At 48.4% G+C, this 23,409-nt stretch overlaps 1 protein-coding gene across 1 annotated transcript; it reads left to right on the top strand.

Annotated features, from left to right (window-relative positions):
* Positions 1-5,244: 5,244 nt before the first annotated feature.
* TBC1D10B (TBC1 domain family member 10B) lies at positions 5,245-23,409 on the top strand. The gene is made up of 9 exons (XM_053363504.1): positions 5,245-6,264; positions 11,693-11,792; positions 11,911-12,018; positions 12,164-12,270; positions 12,860-12,974; positions 14,267-14,332; positions 18,135-18,324; positions 18,854-19,008; positions 20,011-23,409. Exons 1-9 carry the CDS (start codon positions 5,393-5,395, stop codon positions 20,713-20,715), a joined length of 2,418 nt encoding a protein of 805 aa, XP_053219479.1. The 5' UTR covers positions 5,245-5,392; the 3' UTR covers positions 20,716-23,409.

The raw sequence follows: 23,409 nt of genomic DNA, 5'->3' as shown, positions 1-23,409 counted from the left end.
ACTCCCCTGGCAGGAGGCGGGGCAGCTAACTATAGCCACATCTTCAAGTTTGGCTCCAGAGCTGGGGGTGGGGGGTAACCAAAGTCCAGAAATAGACTCCAGAGGAACGCAAATGGGCCAACTCCTTTCTTGGAGAAGGGAAAAAGCATACTGGGGTTTTGACAGTTCCTGCCCCAGAAATCTTGCTATCACAGGGGTTCGTGGTAGTACCCCACCTTCTCCCAGAGTAGGTCCTGCGTCTACCCAGTTTGGTGTCAGGGTGAACCTCTGGCTCTGGCTTAGGGCTCCACTGATCTTTTGCCAGGACTCAAAAGCTTCAACTGGGGTTATTTGTGACTTGCATCATCAATTTGCATTATAAGGTATGAGAGGGCAGGTCACCGCCACGAGGTGTTTACAATCTAAAGTGTGACTCGGGGGAGACAACCGAGGAAATGGAGAGAAGGGGATTGTGGGGGAAGACAAAGAAGAGAACCGTGCATTTATTTCACCTGCACACGGTACGTCGGTATAGTTAAGGTGAAGTTATATATGCCAAAGCCTTTGCAGGAAATGTGTTTTTTTAATTCCTTGTATGAAATTCAGGGATCAGGGGCTAACTATTTTGTCAGACTTGATACACAAGGATGGCCAATGTGGTACCCTCCAGATTATCCCATAATCCCTAGTCACTGGAAATTGTAGTTAAAACATCTGGAAGGCACCACACGCACCCACAGTAAGATTTGCACTATCCCATGGGCCTTGAGCATGGCAGCTACTCTTAACAGCTCAGCCCCACTCCCTAGCCCCGGAGGTTCTCTGTGGGACCTCTGCTGCCTGGCCTCCATCATGGGCTGAGAAAATTTCAGCTCCTCACTCCCACTTCTTTGCCTCAGAGGTCCTCAATATCCGCCTTCTTCCCTTTGGCCCTCTCCCTACCCTTCCTCCCAGCCAAGGGTATCCAATGTCCCTGAGAAAATTTCCTTTTTGGGATTGTGGGACCCAGCTGTCGCTTGCAAGGCACCCAGGCTGGAGTAGAGGCTCCTAAAGATAGCAATCTTGAGCTTCCTCCCGACTCCACTGCGGACAAAGCTACGGGAGGCCCTGTCCATTCATCCCCCTACTTCACCCACTTATTCCTAGTTATTTCCCCTCAAAAGAGCCCCAGTTATAGACCCAGCATGTGCTGTAAGGGCAGAGAGAGGGAGAATGTGAGAGAAGGAAAATGGAAGGGTGAAAGCCGTGAGTACCTGCAACTCTTCAAAGATCAGATTGATTGCTAGAACAGGGACTGGGAACTAGAGATCCCAAGGGCAAAATGCAGACCTTGGCTACCACAGCTGCATATTTAGAGGCAAGGGGTGTGTGAAGAGGGTGCTGTAACCACAGAAACAACTTGGATACAGGTGGTTTTTTTTTAGGAGGGGGGATCCCTTCCTTAGCAGCCCTCCTGTCAACAAATTGGTGACCATGGAGACCTTCTGATTTAAAAGTGGACAGAATAATTGCCCAGATTTCCAACATCAGTAGGGACATAGGCCCATGTAATGTTACCTTCCCACCTCTCACTGCAAACTTGCAGAACACAGCATGAAGTAAGGAAAAGGAACAATAGCAAAGTGATGGAATACAGAGATAGAGCACTAATATCTTCCCAATTCCTGAGAAAGGTGCACATGGATGAGGAAGACAGAGGGCCTCGCCAGATGTCTTTTAAAAGTTGTAAATTCGTGATTATTTCAGCTCACAATGGCAGTGGGGAGGTTCTGCATGATCCCACTTTCAATACTATTTATGCCTGCAAAAGTTTTGGGGGCGGACATGCTACTTTCTTTCCAATCAGTGAGTGTCCTGTAGACCTCTGACGAAAAGGGTAACTTTTCATACCACAAATATTCCAGGGTGGATGGAAGGTTGCTTGCCCCACTTTTTGCACTACAGCACAAGAAAGCCCTCCCAGATGGCAATAATGAGGTCTCTTTCAGGAAGCATTGCAAAACTAATACAGTGGAATAGTGTGCAGACTGTCTAGCAGATTGGGGTATGAATTTGCCACTCTCTTTCGGGACCTTTCCAGACTGGTGGTTTGTTTTTCGCATTCCGAAACATGTCATGTAAACTCCTCGCTAACACACTATTATTGCGTCAATGAGGTGTTTCAGAATGCAACAGACAGGCAGTCTGGAAGGGTCCTGAAAGAGAGAGTGGTAAATGGAGGTGGCGCAAGGGGAGAGACATAAAAACGCGGAAAAACATGGAGAGAAGGAACAAAGACATAAGAAAGAAAAGGAGGTGGCAGCGGGGAAGACAGACCAGTGGGTCAGGTGGGAGGAGGGTGAGAATTGACATTTTTGCTAAGGTGTAGAAAAGCGCAAGAAGGGAAGAGCCCATCAGCTCAGCTCAGGGTAACCTGACCTACTAAGGCCTTTTGCAGCTATCCGTGCTGAGCTGACACATCCTCCTCCTGGACACATACCCAAAATGGAAGGTGATATTCTGTTAACTTGGAGTCATACCTTCTGTATTTCCAACCTGGAAATAAAGCGCAAGGGTCCTGGCACCCTGGGGTGTAAGAAGCTGTCTTATTCCAAGCCAGACTATTGGTCCATCTAGCTCAGGGTCATCCACACTAATTGGCAGCAGCTCTCCAGGGTTTGAGGCAGGAAGTCTTTTCTCAGACTGACTCAAGAGATGCTAGGGATTGAACCTGGGACCTTCTGAATGCAAAGCACATGCTCTACTACTGAGCTACAGCCCTTCCCTTGAGCACACATGCCACCTGAAGACTCCTGTAATTTACAGCGGCAAGGCCTGCCTGCAACTGGTGCAGCTTTTCCTAACAATGTGGAAATTGATACCGTGGCCTGTGGAATTCTTTCCTAGCACACAGCTGTTGAAAGGTAATGAAACTTGCCAGGGAAAAAGGACAAACTTTATAACTGGGTTAATGTAAATCTGTACATATCTAAAATCAGTCTGATTGTATTAAAAATGGTGGGGAGGAGACCAACACTGATCTGTTTTTTTAAAAAATTATCTTGTTCGTCACATAAGGTGCCCATGTGTCTTTCTTTGCAGAGGATAGTCCTCTGTAGGGCTGCCTGCTCAAAATCCAGTTTAAATATAAAAGAAGCCCAAGAAGGGAGAAGAGGGCTCTTGAAGTCATGAACAGTTAGCACCTGAAGAACAAAGCACAGGTCACCTGGTCAGTCTTCCCCACTATGGTGAGATGCATCAGACATGTATTTAAATTATAAAACTTCCTAAATTTGCATCTCTTGCTATAAAGTAGTATATGCAGATTTTAATGTAAATCTTTGCCTTCTTTTCATGGTGCATTTCCTCTTTAAAGTACAGTGGTACCTCAGGTTACATAGGCTTCAGGTTACATAGGCTTCAGGTTAAGTGGTGCTTCAGGTTAAGAACAGTTTCAGGTTAAGTACGGACCTCCGGAACGAATTAAGTATTTAACCTGAGGTATCACTGTAATTTGTAGGTGGCTACTTTATATTCAGCTTAAAAAGGCTCCCAGCACAGATTAAGACCTGGGAATCCTTGCCTCTAGTAAACGGTAAAAAACCCCTGGACAGTTAAGTCCAGTCAAAGGCGACTATGGGGTTGCGGCACTCATCATGCTTTCTGCCCGAGTGAGCCGGCGTTTGTCCACAGACGGCTTTCCAGGTCATGTGGCCAGCATGACTAAACCGCTTCTAGCGCAACGGAACACCATGACGGGAGCCAGAGCTCATGGAAACGCTGTTTACCTTCCCGTCGCGGAAGTATCTATTTATCTACTTGCACTGGCATGCTTTTGAACTGCTAGGTTGGCAGAAGCTGGGACAGAGCGCCCTGCCGTGAGGATTCGAACCGCCAACCTTCTGATCGGCAAGCCCAAGGGGCTCAGTGGTTTAGACCACAGCACCACCCACACTGTCTAGTACATCAGGGGTTGCCAACATTTTCAGACCCCAGGGCACATTTGGACTTTTGATCACTCACTTTGGATTTGGGTGAAAGTCAGATCCACTGTAAAAGCTGAAAGAGAAAGTGGGAAAGGGTGTCTTTCACTTCCAGCTGCCTCCTTCAGCCCAGTGTGCTTTTGCAAGGAATGCAGACTCACCACAGGGGCAACAGTTCTTTTTTTGTAGTCAGCCCAAATCCATAACTATCCTGTCATTTCTTATGCAGTGAGGTATTTCGATGCACTTCCCCTCAAAACCAGCTTCAATCCGAATTAAGATGAATAATGAGTGACCTCGCTGCGTTTCAAGCCGGCACAGCGTGAGTGCAAAGGATGCTGGGACTTTGGTCAAGTTCTTGACAAGGCCGGTCGAGGCAGCATCTCTTGAAATTCTATTCCCGTTAGGACCCCTCCTTGCCTTTCATTTGACAATCTGGGCTCCAATCATAACCCTCGTAGCCCCATCAATCACTCTCTTCCCCGCCCCCACAATTCATTTCGTTCTTGGTCGTTGGCTCTGACTCTCGCCGGTCTAACTCAATTTTTAAATCTGACTGGCCTAGGGAAATGTCAATTAAAAATCGAAACCCCATTCTTATTGGCTATTCTGGTAACACCTCACAAGCCGACGAGAAAGGTCTTTTGCCTTTCGCTGGACTGGGCAACGTCAGAAACGTTCGCGCCCACATTTTCACATCCTGGAGTTCCATTGGTTCAGGATCACGCTACTCAAAAAAGCTGACACCTTCGGCTGCCGCTTTATTTGACGAAAGCCGCCGCTTTTACTTCCCCGTTAGCCGCCTATAAACATCACGTGCGTTCGTCTTTGCAGGGTTAATTTCCGCTCTCGCTGGTGATTGGACAATCCTTGCCGGTTCTTCTTCCTGTTGGCTGGTGGGCTCTTTAAGCACGCCTCTCCCCCGCCCTTTCCTACAAATACCTTAGCCAGCTCTGTCCCGATTGGTTTAGCTTCGCCGGCCTCCCGGCTAAGAAAACGGATTTCTGGTTTTGGGTCTGTGCCTCTGATTGGCAAGTACTCCCCCGCCCTTCCTCATTTTGATCGACATCTCCTACTTCCCTTTAAGGATTGGCTGCGCACCATAGCCCGCTCTATTCGATTGGTTTGCCCTTCGAGGAGCCCCGCCCTCATCTCCAGGCCCTCCCCACCCCTTTCTGTTCCACTTGTGCTCCATTTCAGTGATTGGCTAAAGTCGTTTTCCTCCTTGACTCTCATTGGCTGAACTCCGGCCTAGGCTGTCTGGAGATGCGCGCGCAGCCTGGGGTGGTTGCCTCTCCTACTGCTGCTGCTTCTACCAGGGCAGGGGGGAGCGCGAGGCTCTGTGCTTCCTCCTTCTCCTTCCCCACCCTCCCCTTACCACAGCTCAGGCTTTGGCTGGGTGACTAGGCCGCATTTCCCCCCCTATTGGGGGGGAGGGGGCCATTGTTGTTATGGAGACCGGTTCTGGGGACCCTCCATCACCCCCACCGAGGTATAATGCTCCTCACTCAGTGCTCCATGCCCTCAAGAAGGTGAGCCCGGCTCCTGGGGCTGTAGGGGTGCCTGCAGACAACATGACAGCTTCGCCCCTGGCAACAGACAATGCAGTAACAATGGAAGCCGTGGAAGCAGACCTGCCAACCAGCGCTACAACAGCAGCACCTTGCATTCCTACAGAAGCAACTTTAACCAAGATCACCGTAGAGATGTCTCTCATGGCTGTGGCCAACGATAACGGGACCATGGCCTTTCCTGCACAGGTGGCATCGGATGCCGTAGCTACGGACGTAATTCCGGTGGGCGACAAATCTTCCGCAGAGACGGTACCTGTGACCAATTCGGTGGATCCTGTGCCAGCCGTGGCAACAGTAAATGGAATGTCGGTGACGTCGTCCGATGATGTTGGGATGGTGTCGCCAGCTGTGGCTTTGCCTAAAGAGACCATGGTGAAATCTCTCCCGGTTCCACCAGAATCGCCCACAGTGGTAGTGGTAGCACCTAGCCCCGTGACGCCTCCCGAGAAGACTCCACCGACCACCCCAGAGGGCTTGGCGCCTCACGATCTCTCCACTCCACAACCGCCCCAGGACATGGGTTCCCAGTCCAGTCTCGGAACCCCGGCACCCAGAGCTCCTCCAGCTCCTGACACATTGAGCTACTTGGATTCTGTCAGCCTCATGTCAGGCACCATGGAGTCACTGCCCGGCTCTGGATTCCTTGATGATGCTAGCTCCTTGGGTTCAGATTCCGAGATCAATGGATTGGCATACCGCAGGACCGACAAATATGGCTTCCTAGGGGGCAGCCAATATGTTGGTTCAATGTAAGTATTGGCACCAAGGTGATGAGTTTCCCATGCTGCGGGGAAGGGAGGGAGGGGAGATGTTAGTCTTTTATACAGGACAAACAAGTTCAGCAAGATATCCAGTGATGACCACAATTCCAACTCTGGCTAGGGTGCTGGGAAAAGAATATATGATGTTCTTCCCCTAGGGGGCGCAAGCTGTCATCTTGGAAAAGTTGGGTTGTGGGGAGAATCCTAGGGATGAGAGGGATCCTTGCCCAGATTGGTACCCTGACAGCATAAGTATAACCTAAGGCATCGCCCACAGATGCTCGTCCATCAGACTTTGTGAATGGTATCTCACTAGTTTGGGGAGTGCTTGCTCTAATCTTTGACTTTTGGGGAATATGAGATTTTGGTTTTATTGGTTGACGTTTGGAACAGAATGTGCAGTCATTCCTCTTTAAGAAAAATCCTTATATTTCCCCTCTAAACCTACTTCATCATCCTGTGCTTGGCATACAGCAAAGGAACAAAAAGCACTTGAGTTTTTGCAAAGAGGTGAAATACATTGATTCTCCTCTAGGCAGGAGGACAGTGTGGAGTTCAGAGGCTTCCTGATGCTCTGTAAAACAGTTGTATGAATTGGGGTGGGGGAGCTGCTGATCATGGCTGTTTTGGAACCGCCTTAATTGTCTTCCTAAACCCTAGAGCTGTCTCTTCAGCATGATCCTTCAATTAGATCAAGTGACTCATTTCTCCATCCAAATATGACTGGGATTTAATCTCTGCCCATAACTCTGTTTTTTCTCTTCAGCTTGAATGTTGCCCTCATTTGCCTGAAATTCAAACCATCTCTCTGGATGTGTTGTTTCACTGGAAGGATGCTACATGCTCTTTTGTTTTGTGACTGACCACCTTTCTTTCGTGCATGCCAGTCAGTCTTTGTCCCAAACACGGGAAGTGTTGTTGTAACATTAGTCTCAGTAGTGTGAATTCAGACTATCACGTCTATTTTATTTCAGTTGTGTATTGCTCTATATCCCCCAAATCCTTGGTTTGCCTCTTACTCCAGTTGCCATTGCCTCTTAAATGGCCATTCCATGCATTTGTGGTGTGGTGGGAGACAAAGTTGCTAAGGGAATTCACTGTCCCAGGATGTGAGCAGGTCAAAGGTTAGACATTTTCATATAGGATGTCTACATCTGTAGTTGCTAACTATAGCCAAAGGAAACAATCACCTGCTCACTTGTCAGTCTTCTAAGAGCTGGGAGGGAATGAGATGATGAATTGACTGATTACTCCCCTGTTGCTTTCTGGCAATGTTAGAAATTAGCCAGGCAGGTACCAGGCATGTTTTGCAACTTACATGGGCCCAGTTGCGACCACATGGAGATCTCTGGATGCCAGGTTGGCACTGACATCTCCATCTGGCTGGCCTCTCCACCTTTCTTAAGCAGGTAAGCAGAACAGCTTCTTTAATGCATTTATATCTTGCCTTTTTCTCCAAGGAGTACATGGTTCACTCACCTCCTCAATCAATCCCTATAACAACCCTGTGAGGTAGGTTAAGAGGCTGTGACTGGCCCTAGGTCACCTAGTAAGCTTCATGACTGAGTGGGGTTTTGAACCCTGATCTTCCAGGTCCTAGCCCAACACTCTTAACCACTACACTGCACTGGCTTCCGAGAGTACTTCTGCGATTGGGCAGCTATATAAATAAAATAGGTAAATAAACATGGGGAAAGCAAAATGTCACTTAGAGAAGGATATGAAATATTTCCCCTGAAGCTTGAATTTATTTTATTCTGTATTAAAATATAAAGTGGTATAGAGATATTAATAATAATACTAATAAACTTATTTTGGGGGGTGGGAATGGTGCCTAGACATACCATTGTGGCAACTGCAACCCAGGTTTAAGATGCCATTTGGCAATTAGCTTATATATCTGAGTTTCTAACACCACTTCCTTGCTCCTCCTGGAGATGAGATGCAGGAATGGATGGACCACATTCAACTTGCCCTGTGTGCTCTTAATTGTTTTCAGGCTCTCAATAAAGTGTATACAGCTGTGGCTGTTGAAGAGATATTCTGTGAAGAGTGCTTGGCTTTTGTTTCCTTATTTTGAAGAGCACCATTCCCCCAGTCCTCAGTTACAAGCAGCTTCTTCTAAAAGCAGTTTGTCATCTACATGGGGCGAGGAAAGAAAGTGAGTTAGTGCTCAGGTGATTTGTGCAGCGTGGACTGACCAATATGCTGTTGCTTTTGAAGAGCTTTTGAGCCGTTATCTATTGGAAGGTGTTTCCCCTCTTCCTCTCCATGCCAGTGTATCACTCTACCCAGTCTACCCAGACTTGCTGCCTGTTCTGGCCCTGAAAAGCTGGGAGATTCTGGGTGGGTTCAAAAGCTGACCTTTCAGGACCTGTAACTGTACAGCGGCAGTTGTCTGTGGCCTTCAGTAATGCAGTTAAGCACACTGGAAGTTTGTCTCACTACCCTGGATTCCTGAGCATAGTAATGCCAAGTGACACTGACTGATGGATGTCTAGGGATGTCTTTTAGCTCAAAGACTTACCTAGGCCCCTAATCAGATGCCACTAAAGGGTGTGGAGGAGGAAGCATTGCCTCTCCTCGGTTGCCCTGGTTTCACATGGGAGTGTGGAATAGTGTGTATGGCATGTGGAACATTGTGTATGTGTGTATTTAGAAAGTGACGTACCTGTAAACAGCCACTAACACAGGATTTGGCAGCCACCCCTAACCCTAAGAATTTTAGTTTTCTTTTAAAGAGAAAAGTCTGCTGAGCTCATGTTTGATGAGGAAGACCTCATCGGAGGCCAGCCCTCTTCTCCCTGCTAGTTTTCAACATGATATTAGACTTCCCACAAGCATCTGTTTGGCCACTATGAGAATAGGACGCTGAATTAGAGGAGCCTTTGGCCAGATCCTTTTTTACATAGCACCCTTTGTTTTCACTAGCTGGCTGGTCAAATACCCCCAGAGGGCAAGGTGCTGCTGACAGCTTTCTCCCTATTGTTTGTCTCTAGCAATTGGAAGTATTCACTTTCTGAAAATGGGGGCGGGGCTTGGGGAGGTTCTGTTGTAAGCTGTCTAATCGCTGGAATTTCCAGCAATGCGTTGGATCCATTTTTAAAGTCTTCTTACAAGATGCAAGGATGTGGCAGGAAGAAACAGTTCCCAGTTTTGCCCACAAGAAAAGTTAGATGCAAATTAAATATGAAAACTAGTTTATGCTGGCAGTCCTAATTTGCAGGATTGATTTCAGTTGTGGAATGCCCTTTTTAGTTGATAGCTCTGACAAGTGCAAATTCCTGCTGGTTTTGCAGTCTGCTGACCGTCAGCTTGTTCGTCTGCAGAATATGAGTTAGTAACGAGGCCTGTCTGTGCTAAGGATTAGTGGGGTGTTGTTTTGTTTCAGCTGGCGAATGCATGTAGGTGGCAGCAGCCTGGGGGGTTGCCTTCTTTGCTTGGCGGGTGTGGGACCAATTGCTTGAAGTTTGTCTTATTGGATGCGGATAAGCTGCTGTTCCTGCTCAGCCATCTGTACCACCTTCTGTCATCTTTTGGCCGATGCTGGAACCTGTAAGGAAAGCCAGCTATTGAGGAAGAATGACTGACAAAGTAAACAGTAGTCAATAGAAAAAGAACTATGGGTATCGGCAGCCAACAGGGTTAGAGCAGAAAAAAATGGAACCGGGATATTGGGAGCTGAGCCGAGCCAGTATTCAGGATTTGTTGTTTTGTGTTTGGTTTTCTTCCCTGCCTTATCCACATTGGTTAAAATATATCTCTTTTGATTTGTCTTAGGCTCTGAAATGCAGGTTCCTCTAGCAAATTTTGGGGCGAAGTAGAGCTTTTGACTCATGGCTTGAGTACAGGGTGTGTAGGCAGCTTTGGTTCAGACTGCTGCTCAGCCACAACGCTCCCCTGGGTGACCTTGAACAAGTCACTCACACAATTGTTGTGAAGATCAAATAAACCCCACATGTGCTGCTCTAAGTTCCATGGAAGGAAGACCAGGATAGAAATGGGGCATAGGGGTGCTGGCTGAGCCCAGGTATGCACCCACCCCAATGCACTGTAGGAAGTGAGTGGAGGTCCCTGGTTTCTCTATGTGTGGGCTAAAGCCTTATAATGCTGGAGGCTTATAGGTTGCCTTGCAGAGAAGTGGAGCCCCACAAAAGCACCAGCCACTGGTTTCCTCCGATGGGTGTGGCCGTGGGAGAAAACTGCTGTTCCTTCCCCACCAAACTCCTTCCCTGGCTTTTTTCAATTAAGCAGCCCCACCACTTCCTGTTTGGCAAACCACACTTCCTGTTTCTTGCTGGGTTCTGTTAAAGGGAGCCCTGCCCAGATCCTTCTGTATGTTCGCCTTCCTAAGGCCTCTTGACTGAAACTGATGCGGGTAAGGGGTGGAAGCAAGTGAAATTAGGCACCTTGCTATTCCCCCCCCCCTTCCCCAATACAGGGACAAGCTTGAGTTGTCTCTTTCTTTCTTTCTTTCTTTCTTTCTTTCTTTCTTTCTTTCTTGTGTTTGTATTTTGAAAATTTATTTTTTAAAAAAGGACAAGCTTGAATTGCCTGTTGCCCACTGCCCAGCTAATTGTGAATCACATCACGACTAGCTGAAGGGCTTCTTACTTTCATTCATGCTTATCAGAGTTATCCCCGAATACTCTTTGAAGTTTTCTTTTGTGGGGGAGGAGCGAGGAAAGCTGAATACATTATGAATCTTGCATGTACTTGTAGTCATGTAGTACACGGTTGGTGAGCCCGGAGGCAGGAATGGATAGTGGGAAACCACAGACACTCTGACTGGAACCTTACCCTGTAACATTTTCTCAGGTTACGCAGGAGGAAACTGCTCCATTTCTCAATGCCCTCCCACAATCTCCTTGGTGGCCACAAACCAAGAGCAATGAGTTTGATGGAACAAAAGCTCAGTCTAGGATTTTCCCATGTGTTGAGTAGAAATTACAAAGATGGTATGTTCAGGGTAGCAAGTAGAGGGTGCCTGGCTCGGAAAGTGTTTGTTACCTGCCTAGAGGGCTTATCCTGCCAATCCCTTTTCCTAAAAGGGTCTGGAAGAGGGGGACTCTCAGGGACCATGAAGCTGGGGAGCAAGAGAAGGACACTGGGCTGGGGGAGTTTGGTACCGTCCCAGTGGTCCCACCTCCCCAGTGCAGCTGCATAATCTGCATTTTTCAAAAAAGGAATTTGTAGTTGTGTCCTTTTGAAAGTTCAGAAGCTGGCCAAGAGGCTGAGGGTACCAGTATATTGCATAGCCCTTTAGCTCTTTCCATGAATGTTGTGTACTTCTTGCAAAATGAGCATAATAAGCATGGTTGAAACTCACTTGGCACTGAGTAGAACTGACAACCTTTTTCTCCTTAGCTCAGTATCTGCTTCCTTATCCTTTCTTCTTCTTCTTCTTTCCCTGCAGTGAAAGCGCCATTCCAGTGGATGTGGCCAGGCAGAGGGAACTCAAATGGCTGGACATGTTTTCCCACTGGGACAAATGGCTGTCACGCAGATTCCAAAAGGTAAGCAGAGATCAGCTTCTGAGTACCACCTTCCCGACTGTGTAGAGGGAAAGACTCCAGCTGGGATCTGAGCTTCCCTTTCTTATTGAATTTATTAATTCCTCCATCTCATTTGCAGGTGAAATTGCGCTGCCGGAAGGGGATCCCTTCTTCTCTCCGTGCCAAAGCATGGCAACTCCTCTCAAACAGCAAGGAGCTTCTGGATCAAAATCCAGGGAAATTTGAGGTATTTCCAAATACCTTGTCTTGGCTGCTATGCTGATGGGAGGGTGACGTCAGGCTCTCTGCTGGGAAAAGAAGAGAGAACAAGTTTTCAGCCTTTCTCCCTCTCCATTTTGTTTTGTTTTGTTTCTTGTCTGCTTTTTTCTTAGGAATTGGAGCGCCAGCCTGGAGATCCCAAATGGCTAGATGTGATTGAAAAAGACCTGCACAGGCAATTCCCTTTCCACGAGATGTTTGCAGCTCGGGGAGGCCACGGGTGAGAGAACGGAAGACGGGTGGCAGGGAATGGTTTTGCTACAGTGGCCAAAAGGAGTGTCATCTAAGGTTGGGAGGTCTCCATGCTTCTCTTGTGCACCTCCGACTCTTAGGATTGTGCTTCCACCCCGTGTACTTGAAGAATTTGCCCTCTAAGGCGCCTTCATCCCTTCCTCTCCAGCTCCTTGTGCTGGGTGCGGATGATGGGAGTTGTAGCCCACCAGGTTGGGAAAGACTGTCAGCACTCACTCAGGTTCCAGCATTCATCCTTCTCCTGCATCCCTTCCATCTCCCACCTGAAGTAGCACAGCCTATTGGTAGTCAGACGCTCATGACTCCCACCTCTCTTTTGCCTGCCCCAGGACCATTACAGCCTGTGCTTTGGAAACCTTGAGCCTCCATTGGAGGCCCAGCCCTTATCTGCGGTCTAGTCTTGGGTTAGAAATGGCACTGCCTAGAGGCCAAAGACCTACGTCACACCTTCCAACCCTTCCCTGAGCCTGCTGGGTCCCATTTTGAATCTGATTGCCCCTTCAAGGCTAGGAGAGGGGTTCTGGATCCCTGGTCCTCACCCTTCTCTTCCGTCACAGGCAGCAGGACCTCTACCGCATTCTGAAGGCCTACACCATCTACCGGCCAGAAGAAGGCTACTGCCAGGCACAGGCACCCGTGGCCGCGGTTTTGCTGATGCATATGCCTGCAGAGGTGAGGAGCTACTTCATGACACTGTGTGGCAGAGGGAGGGACAGCGGACACCTTGAGAATGTGGGTTCTCTGAAAAAGAAAAGGATGGGATGTGGCGGCTGAGGTCTGGGGAGGAGCCAAAGTTTGTATATGCTGGGAAGAATCTTCAGCAGGAAAAGTGGAAGGGGGGAGAGCATCCTGACTCCAAAACTCTTGGGGTCTTGGTGTTGGTAAGGAGAGGGTCTTTTACACCAGGCCTACCCAGTGGTTCCTTCTCTGCTAGAAACTGTCCTTTGTGCTGCTGAAGCAGTAGGCAGGGGGAGCCGGCACCTTGCTCCATGCTCTCAGAGACACCTAAGAAGAGCCCTGCTGGGTCAGACCAGAGGCTTGTCTTGATTATTACACACACATCCCTTCTTTTCCCCAAGGAGCTCAAGCTGATGGGCAGGCTTCCCCCGACTCCTCATTTTATCCTCACAACAAGTAGGCTAGGCCGAGAGCTGATGACTGCCAGGCCGAGGTCACCCGGCTGAGTGGGGATTTCAACCCTGGTCTCCCAGGTCCTTGTGCAGCACTCTAATCACCAAACCAAACAGATGTCTCAGAGCCTCCAAACTCAAACTCTAGTCTTGCAGCAATCTTTATGACTGCGCACGGGCCCTCAAGGCATGTCTACCAGGAGATAAGAGTCTGTTGGGCACTCTCTCCTTAACCCTCTCTCTCTCTCTGGCAACCTGCCACTTTTCAGCCCTGTTACTTAGTCTCAGGCCAGTTGTCAACACCCTTACCTGCAAACACTTTCCCAACGTAGAAATACAGCCATGGTATTTCAGAATTTATAAGGCCCACAGCAATCCATCGGTGGTGCCTTGCTTCTTCAACTCCAGTGGAAGTCAAGGGCTGTAGCTCAGCAGCAGAGCATCTGCTTTGCAGGCAGAAGGTCGCAGGTTCAATCCTTGACTCCTCAAGGTAGGCCTGGGAAATATTCCCTTCCTGAAGCCATGCAGAGCCACTGCCGGTCAGCGTAGATAATGCTGTGCTAGATAGACCAATGGCCTGACCCAATATAATGCAGCTTTCTTTGTTCTTCTTTTTGGACGTTGGTTGCTTGTGTGCCACCTGAACAGTACTGCAAAGGAAATATGGCAGCCAGAACAGAGGAGGTAACTCTCTGGGCTGTCCTTCCTGAATGCACTAGTAGGGGTTTATTGCATGCAATTGGGCAGTGAACTAGTGGAAGGACTGCCTTAGCCAGGAGGGTATGACTGCCCAGATTATCAGTGTTGAGAGTTTCTGTTTCTCTGTCTTTTCAGCAAGCTTTCTGGTGCCTGGTGCAAATCTGTGAGAAATACCTCCCTGGCTATTACAGCGCTGGACTGGTGAGTACGGCTGTGGTCCTGTGAGGAAGGGCAGTAGGCCCCAGGCGTTTCCACAGGGCTTCTTTACGGGGAAATGTTTTCTGCACTCTTAAAAAAAACACTCTAATGAATAGATGTTTCCCCCCACTACTACTTCACTGGAATGTCTGCTTAGCAGTGTCCTACAAGAACCGCCCAGTATCTTCCTGTTCTCTACTTTTCTGGAGAGGAATGAAACTTGCCCTCCTGGGAAAGGACGGGAGGCTTGTAGTCTGGTAACATGCAGCAGCAGCAGCAGCAGCAGCAGGGACACACATAATTGTACACCTGCCTGCTCTTTCCTCACTTTCATTTCTCTGTTAGGGCCAGTTTATCGGACTAGCTTTTTAAGGGTTTGTTTTCCAACCTGTTTCACTTCTCCCTTCATCCTTCCTCCAGTCAGACCTGGAACTTGCCCTCCCACCCCCTGCCACCACGGATGACTGGTCCGGAGAGTGAGCTCGCCTTGGACTCAAGTCGCCGACTTCTTATTTTCCCAGCTTATAATGGGCTGAATTATAATTATAACGGGGCAGCAAGTGCCGTTTTAGAAGAGGTGATCTCTTCAGTGGTGGAAATACGACATCTGTGATCTTGCCTGTCGTGATGTGTGTGCATCCTCTCGAAATAAAGAAAAGATGCCCTTTCCCTTTTGGAACTGTTTTTTTTTTTATTATTATTATTCAGCTGCTTATATATGCAGGGATAGTTGCTTTTTTAAAATGTGTGCAATTAAGCAACACATTCTTTAAACCAGGTGACTGCTTAAAAGTGGGCCCACGGTGGAAAAAATATCAGGGTGAAAGAGAGTTAAAAGTGAATTAAATAAAGCCAACCTTTCATATGAACAGCAGAGCTAAAGAGGAATCAGTGGCTAACTGTATGTCTTGAGTCTTTTGTTACCCCATCCCACTGGAGCAGGGGTGACTAACCCCAGGCACTCTAGCTTGTTGTTGGGCCACATCTCCCATCTCTCCTGACCACTGGCCATGTTGACTGGTGCTGATGGGAACTGGATCTCCAACAGCATCGGGGGGGGGGACAGATTCCCCATCCCTGTTTTATATGGACAGAGACTGTGCCTTTAAGCAACTGCCAAGCAGGCAAAAATCAACAGGTGAAGGGCCCTGGCTTGGTGGTAGAACACCTTCTTTGCTAGCAGAAGGTCCCAGGTATAATCCCCTGGTGTCTCCAGGTGGGTCTGGGAGGGACCCCTTCTTGAATCTTGGCAACCTACTGTAGGCAGTACTAAGCCAGGTGGGCTCACTTAAAGGCAGCTTCCTATGTTCGTTTCATGCTGGGGGAAGCTTTATTTCTGCCTTATATACAGCCATTAGTCACAGAACCTTTATCCATTAAAAATATGGCAATTCTTCTAGCTCCATGCAGCCTTAAGCTGTGGTCCATGGGACCACTTCAGGCCTGCCTAGTTACTGTCTCTGACTTTCCTGTCCCTCTGTATTTCTCTGTTGCTCTCAGAAGTGACAACTACTTTCAGGGTCTGAAACCAGGCTTCTCAAGCTGCTTTTTGGCTTCTTTGTTCTCCCATGTGTGTTGAATCAAAGGTGAACTGTTCCAGAAGCTCTGCAGACATCATCTTGGTAGTCAAGATAATCCTGCAAATAATTGGTAGTTGTTGTAGCAGCAGTGAGCTCATATACAGTGGTGCCTCGCAAGACGAACGCCTCGCAAAACGAAAAACTCGCAAGACGAAAGAGTTTTCCGTTTTTGAGTCGTTCTGCAAGACGAATTTCCCTATGGGCTTGCTTCACAAGAAGAAAGCCCATAGGGAAATCTCCGGTGACCTCTTTTAAATGCTGGCGGTGGGGAGCAAAGCCTTTCGCCCCCTGCCGGCCTTCAGAAGAGGTCCAGGAAGGCCGGCGGGGGCCGAAAGGCTTTGCTCCCCACCGCCAGCATTTTAAAAGCGGTCCGGGATAGCAGGGCTTTCCCGCTATCCCGGACCGCTTTTAAAATGCTGGCCATCGGGAGCAAAGACTTCGCCCACCGCCGGCCTTCAGAAGAGGTCCTGGACCTCTTCTGAAGGCCGGCGGGGGGCAAAAGTCTTTGCTCCCCCTGCCTGCCTTCCCGGGACAGCGGAGACTTCTCTGCTGTCCCGGGGCGATCTTAAAATGCTGGCGGGCGGCAGCGAAAAACTTGCGGAACGAATTAATTTCGTCTTGCGAGGCACCACTGTACGTATATATTCGTTTGAATGAATGAATAAGTTTATTACGGTCATAGACCAGAAGATATATATATTCGTTTGCTTTGATACAGGCTAATTGGCTTCATTACCTGTGGGCTTGGGGTTCTGGGCTCTGAGCCCAGAAAGGGGAACTGTCTGTGAGATTTTGGTATTTGCCATGATGGAGCCACAATGAGAAGTCATGGCCAGAGTGACAAATGCTGCTTTGTGTATAAAGGTTGTATAAACCTTTGCTTGGGTGTGGACAAGCCATCTCCTTCCTGCCGTGTCTGCATCTGTAAAGGCTGGGAGACCTGACTAGCTGATTTGCTGAAGTCTACACCTTTTAATAGGGACACGGGTGGCGCTGTGGGTAAAAGCCTCAGCGCCTAGGGCTTGCTGATCGAAAGGTCGGCGGTTCGAATCCCCGCGGCGGGGTGCGCTCCCGTTGCTCGGTCCCAGCGCCTGCCAACCTAGCAGTTCGAAAGCACCCCTGGGTGCAAGTAGATAAATAGGGACCGCTTACTGGCGGGAAGGTAAACGGCGTTTCCGTGTGCTGCGCTGGCTCGCCAGATGCAGCATTGTCACACTGGCCACGTGACCCGGAAGTGTCTGCAGACAGCGCTGGCCCCCGGCCTCTTGAGTGAGATGGGCGCACAACCCTAGAGTCTGGCAAGACTGGCCCGTACGGGCAGGGGTACCTTTACCTTTACCTTACACCTTTTAATAAAGCACTCTGGGATCTTTTACATCCTTCTTTGGTATTCCTCAGGGTGGATTTGATTTAAGTCAAATCGATTTATAGCACGATTTAAATCACTAGTTAGTAAGACTTGATTTAAATCATATTTTTTTTACAGAAAGACTCATTCTTGCTGGTATGATCTTAATATTTACAACCAGATGAAGGTTTCATTTTTGGAATAATAAATTTTCAGAGTAGTTTTTACAGTTATATCAAAAATTACTGATTTGGTTATACTATTAGAAATACGTTGACAGATAATTATGAAATTATTGTGAGGTTTAACAAATTAACTGTTTATATTTGGACAACTTTTCTGCTGCACTTTATTAGAAGAAGAAAATCTTTTCCTTAATAACAATTTAAACATTTTTTTTAACTAAACAATAACATTATAGCATAAGTATCCATGTTTGTTAACTGATGTGGTTAAACATTTTTTTTTTAAAAAACCACACACCTTAGACTGAGTTTTAGCACGCATGAAAAACTTAAAACAAATCCTTATTGCCTGATGAATAGCCTTTGGACTCTAATGTAACTTAAATAGAAAACTATCTTTAGAAAGATTTTTCCTCCAAAAGCAATTAATTTTAAAAATCCAATTTAAATTTAAAAAATCCAATTTAAAAAATCCAATTTAAATAAAAAAACCCCATGATTTTCAATTATTTTTATCCACCTTGATATTCCTGCACCCAACCACTCCCACAGGCCCTCCTTTGGGCTGGTACAGCAAGATACAGTTAAAAGGAGAAAGGTGAAAGTAGTGGGGAGGGGAAATACAGGGTTGGTGATTCCCCTTCCTCCCAGTGCTCCTCTCATCCCAGAGGTTTCTTGTGCTTCCTGCGCAGGAGGCGATTCAGCTGGACGGGGAGATCTTCTTTGCCCTGCTGCGGCGAGCGTCTCCCATTGCCTACCGCCACCTGAAAAGGTACAAGGTCGACCCCATCTTGTACATGACGGAGTGGTTCATGTGCATCTTCTCCCGGACCTTGCCCTGGTGCTCTGTACTGCGCGTCTGGGACATGTTCTTCTGTGAAGGTGAGGCTCCTTCCTTGGTCCCCACTCGCTTTCTCTCTGCCAGGCCTTGGGTGTCTTGATTACGTAGTCTCTGCATCCCCCCCCCCCCGCTTATGCCGACCCAGTCAGTAGGGAAAGATACAAGAACAACGGCATTTTCTGCTATAAATTGGATCCTCTCCTTTGGCTTTTCTTTTGAACTGCCTTTCCATCATTGAATCAGAAGGGTGACTCCTGAGCCCTTGCTTACTTGGTTGTTACAAACTCGACTTGTGTAGCCTCCTTTTTTATAACGCTTATCTCCATCTCACAGAGGATGATGGGATTCCTGGCCTCATACGACAGGCATCCCCAAATGCGGCCCTCCAGATGTTTTGGGGCTATAACTCCCATCATCTCCAGCTAACAGGACCAGTGGTCAGGGATGATGGGAATTGTAGTCCCAAAACATCTGGAGGGCTGAGTTTAGGGATGCCTGTCATACGATGTGTCAAGCTCCTTCCTCTCCCCCCACCCCAACCCCTGAGTGATCCTTCTCTCCCACTTGCAGGGGTGAAGATAATCTTCCGTGTGGGCCTAGTGCTGCTCCGGAACACGCTGGGCTCAGTAGACAAGCTGCGCTCCTGCCAAGGCATGTACGAGACGATGGAGAAACTAAGGAACCTGCCTGTTGATACCATGCAAGAGAACTTCCTTGTCCAGGAGGTGAGAAACAGGTCGTAAGGGCAGAGTTCTAAGCGGAGAACAAGGAGCCTTGGATTCTGCACCAAGGATGAGTTACTGCATGATATCCGTAAGGCAGAAAGCCAGTTGGGAAAGTAGTCAGGATGCACAGGGCAGGGGAAGGCAGATTGGGGTCAATTGTTTGATTTCTAGATGATCTGCAAATCTGCCCTCCTCTGGTGTAGAGAATGCAAATTATCAAAGGGATATCAGATTTAAAGAAGGGACGATCCACAATGTCCATATTTATTCAAATAGACATGAACTGAAGATACAAATGCAATCAAAATCCTAACGTAAGATAACTGAGGAAGGGATCTTAAATGAGCTCATAAAAATAGACTGTCTCCAGATTTGGTGGAAAGTGCTTTAAGAAATCTGCTAATCACATGCTTCCAGTGACAAATTACATGGAGTTCAGATTTTTTTGGGGGGGGGAGGCTGCTTTTCCCTCAACTTTTAAAATGGTTTTGATTTTCTTTTTTCCCACACAACCAAAATCTGCCTGGGCAGGCTGTGAGTTGGGAGTGGAGGAAGGGCAAATGGGGAGGTTCTGCCTAACCCTTCCCCTTCGTGTTTGTCAGTACCTAATCGCCCTCCACCAGGCCCTTTTTCGCCTGCACGTGGGTGAAGTCCCGGATCCTGGTATTCCCCCAAATGCAGATTATAAGGTGGCATGGCGGAAGTTGATTGGACCATAGCGGAAAAGATTAAGCAGCCTTCCTCTGCTTGCCCAGGCTGATTTGAAAGAGAGAGAAACCACAGAGGGAAGAAACCAGGAACTCCACATGGCAAGTGGTTTCCATTGCAGCTGTGACGTAGCCTTGCCCTGGCATTGCCTTTGTTTTATGTGGGCCGGGAGATGTTACACATACGAGGGGGCTGCTGAGACGGGGTGGAATTGTGGCGGACATTGGTGAAAGATGCCACGTGGCTATTCCTCTTGTGCTTCTTTTGTCCGTCTCCCATCCGCCCCTTGCCCAGGTGATTAACCTCCCGGTGACGGAAGCCCTTGTGGAGCGGGAGAACGCCACGCAGCTGAAGAAATGGCGGGAGACGCGGGGAGAGCTCCAGTACAAGCCCTCCCGCCGGTTGCATGGCTCGCGGGCCATCCACGAGGAAAGCCACCGCATGAACCCGCCCTTGAGCGCCAGCGCCAGCCTTTTGAGCCTCACCGGCCTGCGGCAGAGGGTTGCCATTGGCAGTACTGGCGGCCCCTCCTTCTCCCCAGCACACACGGTGGGCTCCTTGGCTGTGTCGGCTGTCCCCACTCCGGCTCCTCCCGCCGCCCAGAGCCAGGTGGTGGTGTCCGAAGGCCTCCACCCGGCCTTGCCGTCCCCGACCGGGAACAACATGCCGCTCGGAGGGCCCCCCAGGAAAGCGGGCGGCAGCAGCAAGGAGGAGAGGCGGAAAGAGAAGGAGCGCGAGAGGCAGGAGAAGCTGGAGAAGGAGCGGCAAAAGCAGGAGAAGGAGCGCGAGCGGAAGCTGCAGAAGGAACGGGAGAAGCAGGAGAAGGAGCGGGAGAAGAAGCAGCAGAGGGAGCGAGCCAAAGAGGAGGCCAAGCTAAAGAAGGAGAGGAAGTTGTCGCTGAGGAAAAAGGAACCCAAGTCAGCCCCTCCGCCGCCCGCTGAGGAGGGGAAGGAGGGGGGAACCTCAGGGGCGTCCGTGGTACAAAGCACACACTTTTGAGTAGGGCTGGGGGGCCACACGGGCCCCGACGACTCCCTCCTGTCAGCCAAGGACCAAGGTGGTGGCTGCCACCCAGAGACTTGTTGTGGTAGGGGGACCCAGAGGGCAGGAGGAGCTGTGCCAAGGCGAGGGATAGCTGCCATGCACTGAACCACACAACTTAGGGCCGCGGTTGGGTAGTGGAATATTTAATGGAGGTCCATGTTTTTACCTCCCTTTGCGTGCCTGAGGTGGATGTGGCTCCCTTCCCCCTCCCCTTCCCCTCTCGTTAATGAATAGGGCCAAAACAAGATGGCGGCTGCGCTCTGCGTGGCTACGGAAAATGGCCGCCCACTGCTGTTTTTGTCGCAACCGACAGGAGCAGCTGCATCACTCCGCTCCCCTACCGAAAGGTTGGGAATCTTAACCGAGGAGGTAACCATATTATTAATAATAATAACTCCTGACATCCCAATTTCAAGTACTGTATATAGAATCCTCTCTCCTTAAAGCTATTTAACCACTCCAGGCTTACAAAACCACCCCCAGAGAGGCTGGTTTCGAGAACAAGGTATTGTCTTCCCGCCAATATATTAACAAATGTTTCTTCCATTGTGGGTTGGCCCTCATAACATTGCTATATATATATATATTTCCCTCGGCTCCACCCCAGACTTGACTGTCTCCCATATAAGAAATCCCTCCTTCCTTTGGCTACCTGGCCCCCATGCATGGTTACCCACAGGCTACAATAGTTGCCTTATTTGCTGGCGGTGTCTCTGTTCTTTGAAAGCCGCATGGCAGCCTGAAATTTAATCAAGGCGGCTTTAGCCCACATGGGCCTGCAGCAAAGAGGAAAGCTGAACCTGTTGGATTGCTCCCTCACATACCGTGAATTGAGACAGGAAGCCTTTCTGTGAATGCGAGTCTGAGTGTGTGTATGTGTATGTGTATTGGGGGTGGGGAGCTGGCTACCCTGCTACCCAGAAACTCAGCCATTTGGCTGCTCCTATGCAAAGATTTCTTAGCAGTGGTCAGGAAAAAAAAAGTTGGTGCCTATATGTGTCTGTTGAGATTTCTTGAGCAGAAAGGAGAAAAGAGATTGGAGCAGAGAGGGGGCCGTATGTTGAGATTCCCCCTTTGGTGATATGCACTTGAGAAAGGTTTTTGCTCTTCAGCAATTTCTTGTCCTTCAGTATTTACCTTCTGGCACAAACATTCCCATTTGCTGCCTCCAGACAGTGAGGGAAGCAGCCAGGTTTCTAGGGAGCTTCTGCCAACAAGGGGGACGGGACTGTGTTGTACACTGTTCCTCTCCAAGCACCGGTACCCATATCAGTCCTTTAACAACATATTTGGAAATCTTTGCCCTTGTTTTATTAGCATACACCCAGCACCGGTCATTTGCTGGATACAAAGGACGCGTCTCCACAACACATTTAAGCCAGTGGACCATTAGTTTTGACTTCTCTGGGCTCTCTTGAAGAGCCCTTTCCCAAGTTCCCAGGTGTTTGGTATGAAAACTCCCATGATCCCCAGCCCAGCATGGCAGTCAGAGGCGGTACAGTACCCTAACATTTATCGAGAGACCAGCAGCAGGAAGAAGGCTGGCCTAGGGTCAGGTTAAGGAATTGTCATTTGGGGAACAGGCTGAGAATGCTTTCATATTTTGAACCCCCACAGTCCCTTCATAAAATTTGAGGCACGGCGGTTTAAAACAGGTTTTAAAATGCTTTTAGTTGGTTAATATAGTACATGCCCCCGAGTTGCATGCTTTATTCCTCTGTCCCTCAGCGGAAAGCAAATTGGTTCCTTTAAAATACTGTAACTCGAATGATTTTTCTTGATGTGTTTTCGTTATGCAACCACAAACCCTTTTAGCGTTCCGACACACTGGCATTAGCTAGCTAGGCCTTCCTTTGATAGCGGTGCAGAATGCAGCCGGTCAGATCCTTGGCTTTTATTCCATGCAGCTTACCGAGACCTGGGATGCTGATATCTACAGTAGCTTAGCAGAGCCTGGGCGGGTCAGAATTTTAGAAATGTTGTGGGAAGAAGGGTCTCTGCAACAGGGAGAGAGAACTCTTGCTGCCTTGGAGGTCGGGCTGAGTTGGAAGTGGACTGAATGGATTTGGGCAACTTTGGACTTGTGCATCTTCATAACTCTCCCCGTTGCCCCTTCTGCTTTCACCTTCCGCAGCATCGCTCTCCGCCTTAGGCCACATTTTTCTGCAGTTGTGAATAGCTTGAAAATCATGAGCCTGTTTCAGAATCTCGCTTCCCAGAACACGCCTGCCCTAAATGGCAGCTTCTAGACTCCACGATCCCATCTACAAGCCAGCGAAAAAGCTCCATTAGTCCATCCTCATTTCTGTATATAACTTTTCTCTATAACACATATATTATATATATGTTTCAGTATTGTAATTATGTATACAGAACCTTGAGGTTATTATTTTTTTGACCTTGTGCTCTTATTTAATGGGACAGACACTGGAAAAATTAGGAATTCATTTTCTCCCCTTGCCTTTTAATTTTTTATTAGTTTTTTTTACCACCACTGCTAATCAGGAAGAGAAGAAAATTGGAAGTTTACAGCTGACATCTCTTTAATGTCCTCCTTGTTAATAATGTCTTTCTTTTTGTTCGTGCCTCGTTCTTACTGGATTTTCCCCTCATTGCTTTGTTTAAAAATGTTAACAAAACAAAATGACA

The sequence above is a fragment of the Podarcis raffonei genome, chromosome 13 (assembly GCF_027172205.1).
Source record: "Podarcis raffonei isolate rPodRaf1 chromosome 13, rPodRaf1.pri, whole genome shotgun sequence".
NCBI classification, from domain to species: domain Eukaryota; kingdom Metazoa; phylum Chordata; class Lepidosauria; order Squamata; family Lacertidae; genus Podarcis; species Podarcis raffonei.
The sequence above is the reverse complement of the archived record's forward strand: the minus strand, read 5'-3'. Positions and strand labels throughout refer to the sequence as shown.

Bases quoted from the DNA above. Each gene is read 5' to 3' on its own strand.
- TBC1D10B (XM_053363504.1), top strand. From the start codon at position 5,393: ATGGAGACCGGTTCTGGGGACCCTCCATCACCCCCACCGAGGTATAAT. The intron at 18,325-18,853 runs GTGAGGCTCCTT...TCCCACTTGCAG, and splicing joins GGACATGTTCTTCTGTGAAG to GGGTGAAGATAATCTTCCGT. The intron at 19,009-20,010 runs GTGAGAAACAGG...CCCCTTGCCCAG, and splicing joins AGAACTTCCTTGTCCAGGAG to GTGATTAACCTCCCGGTGAC.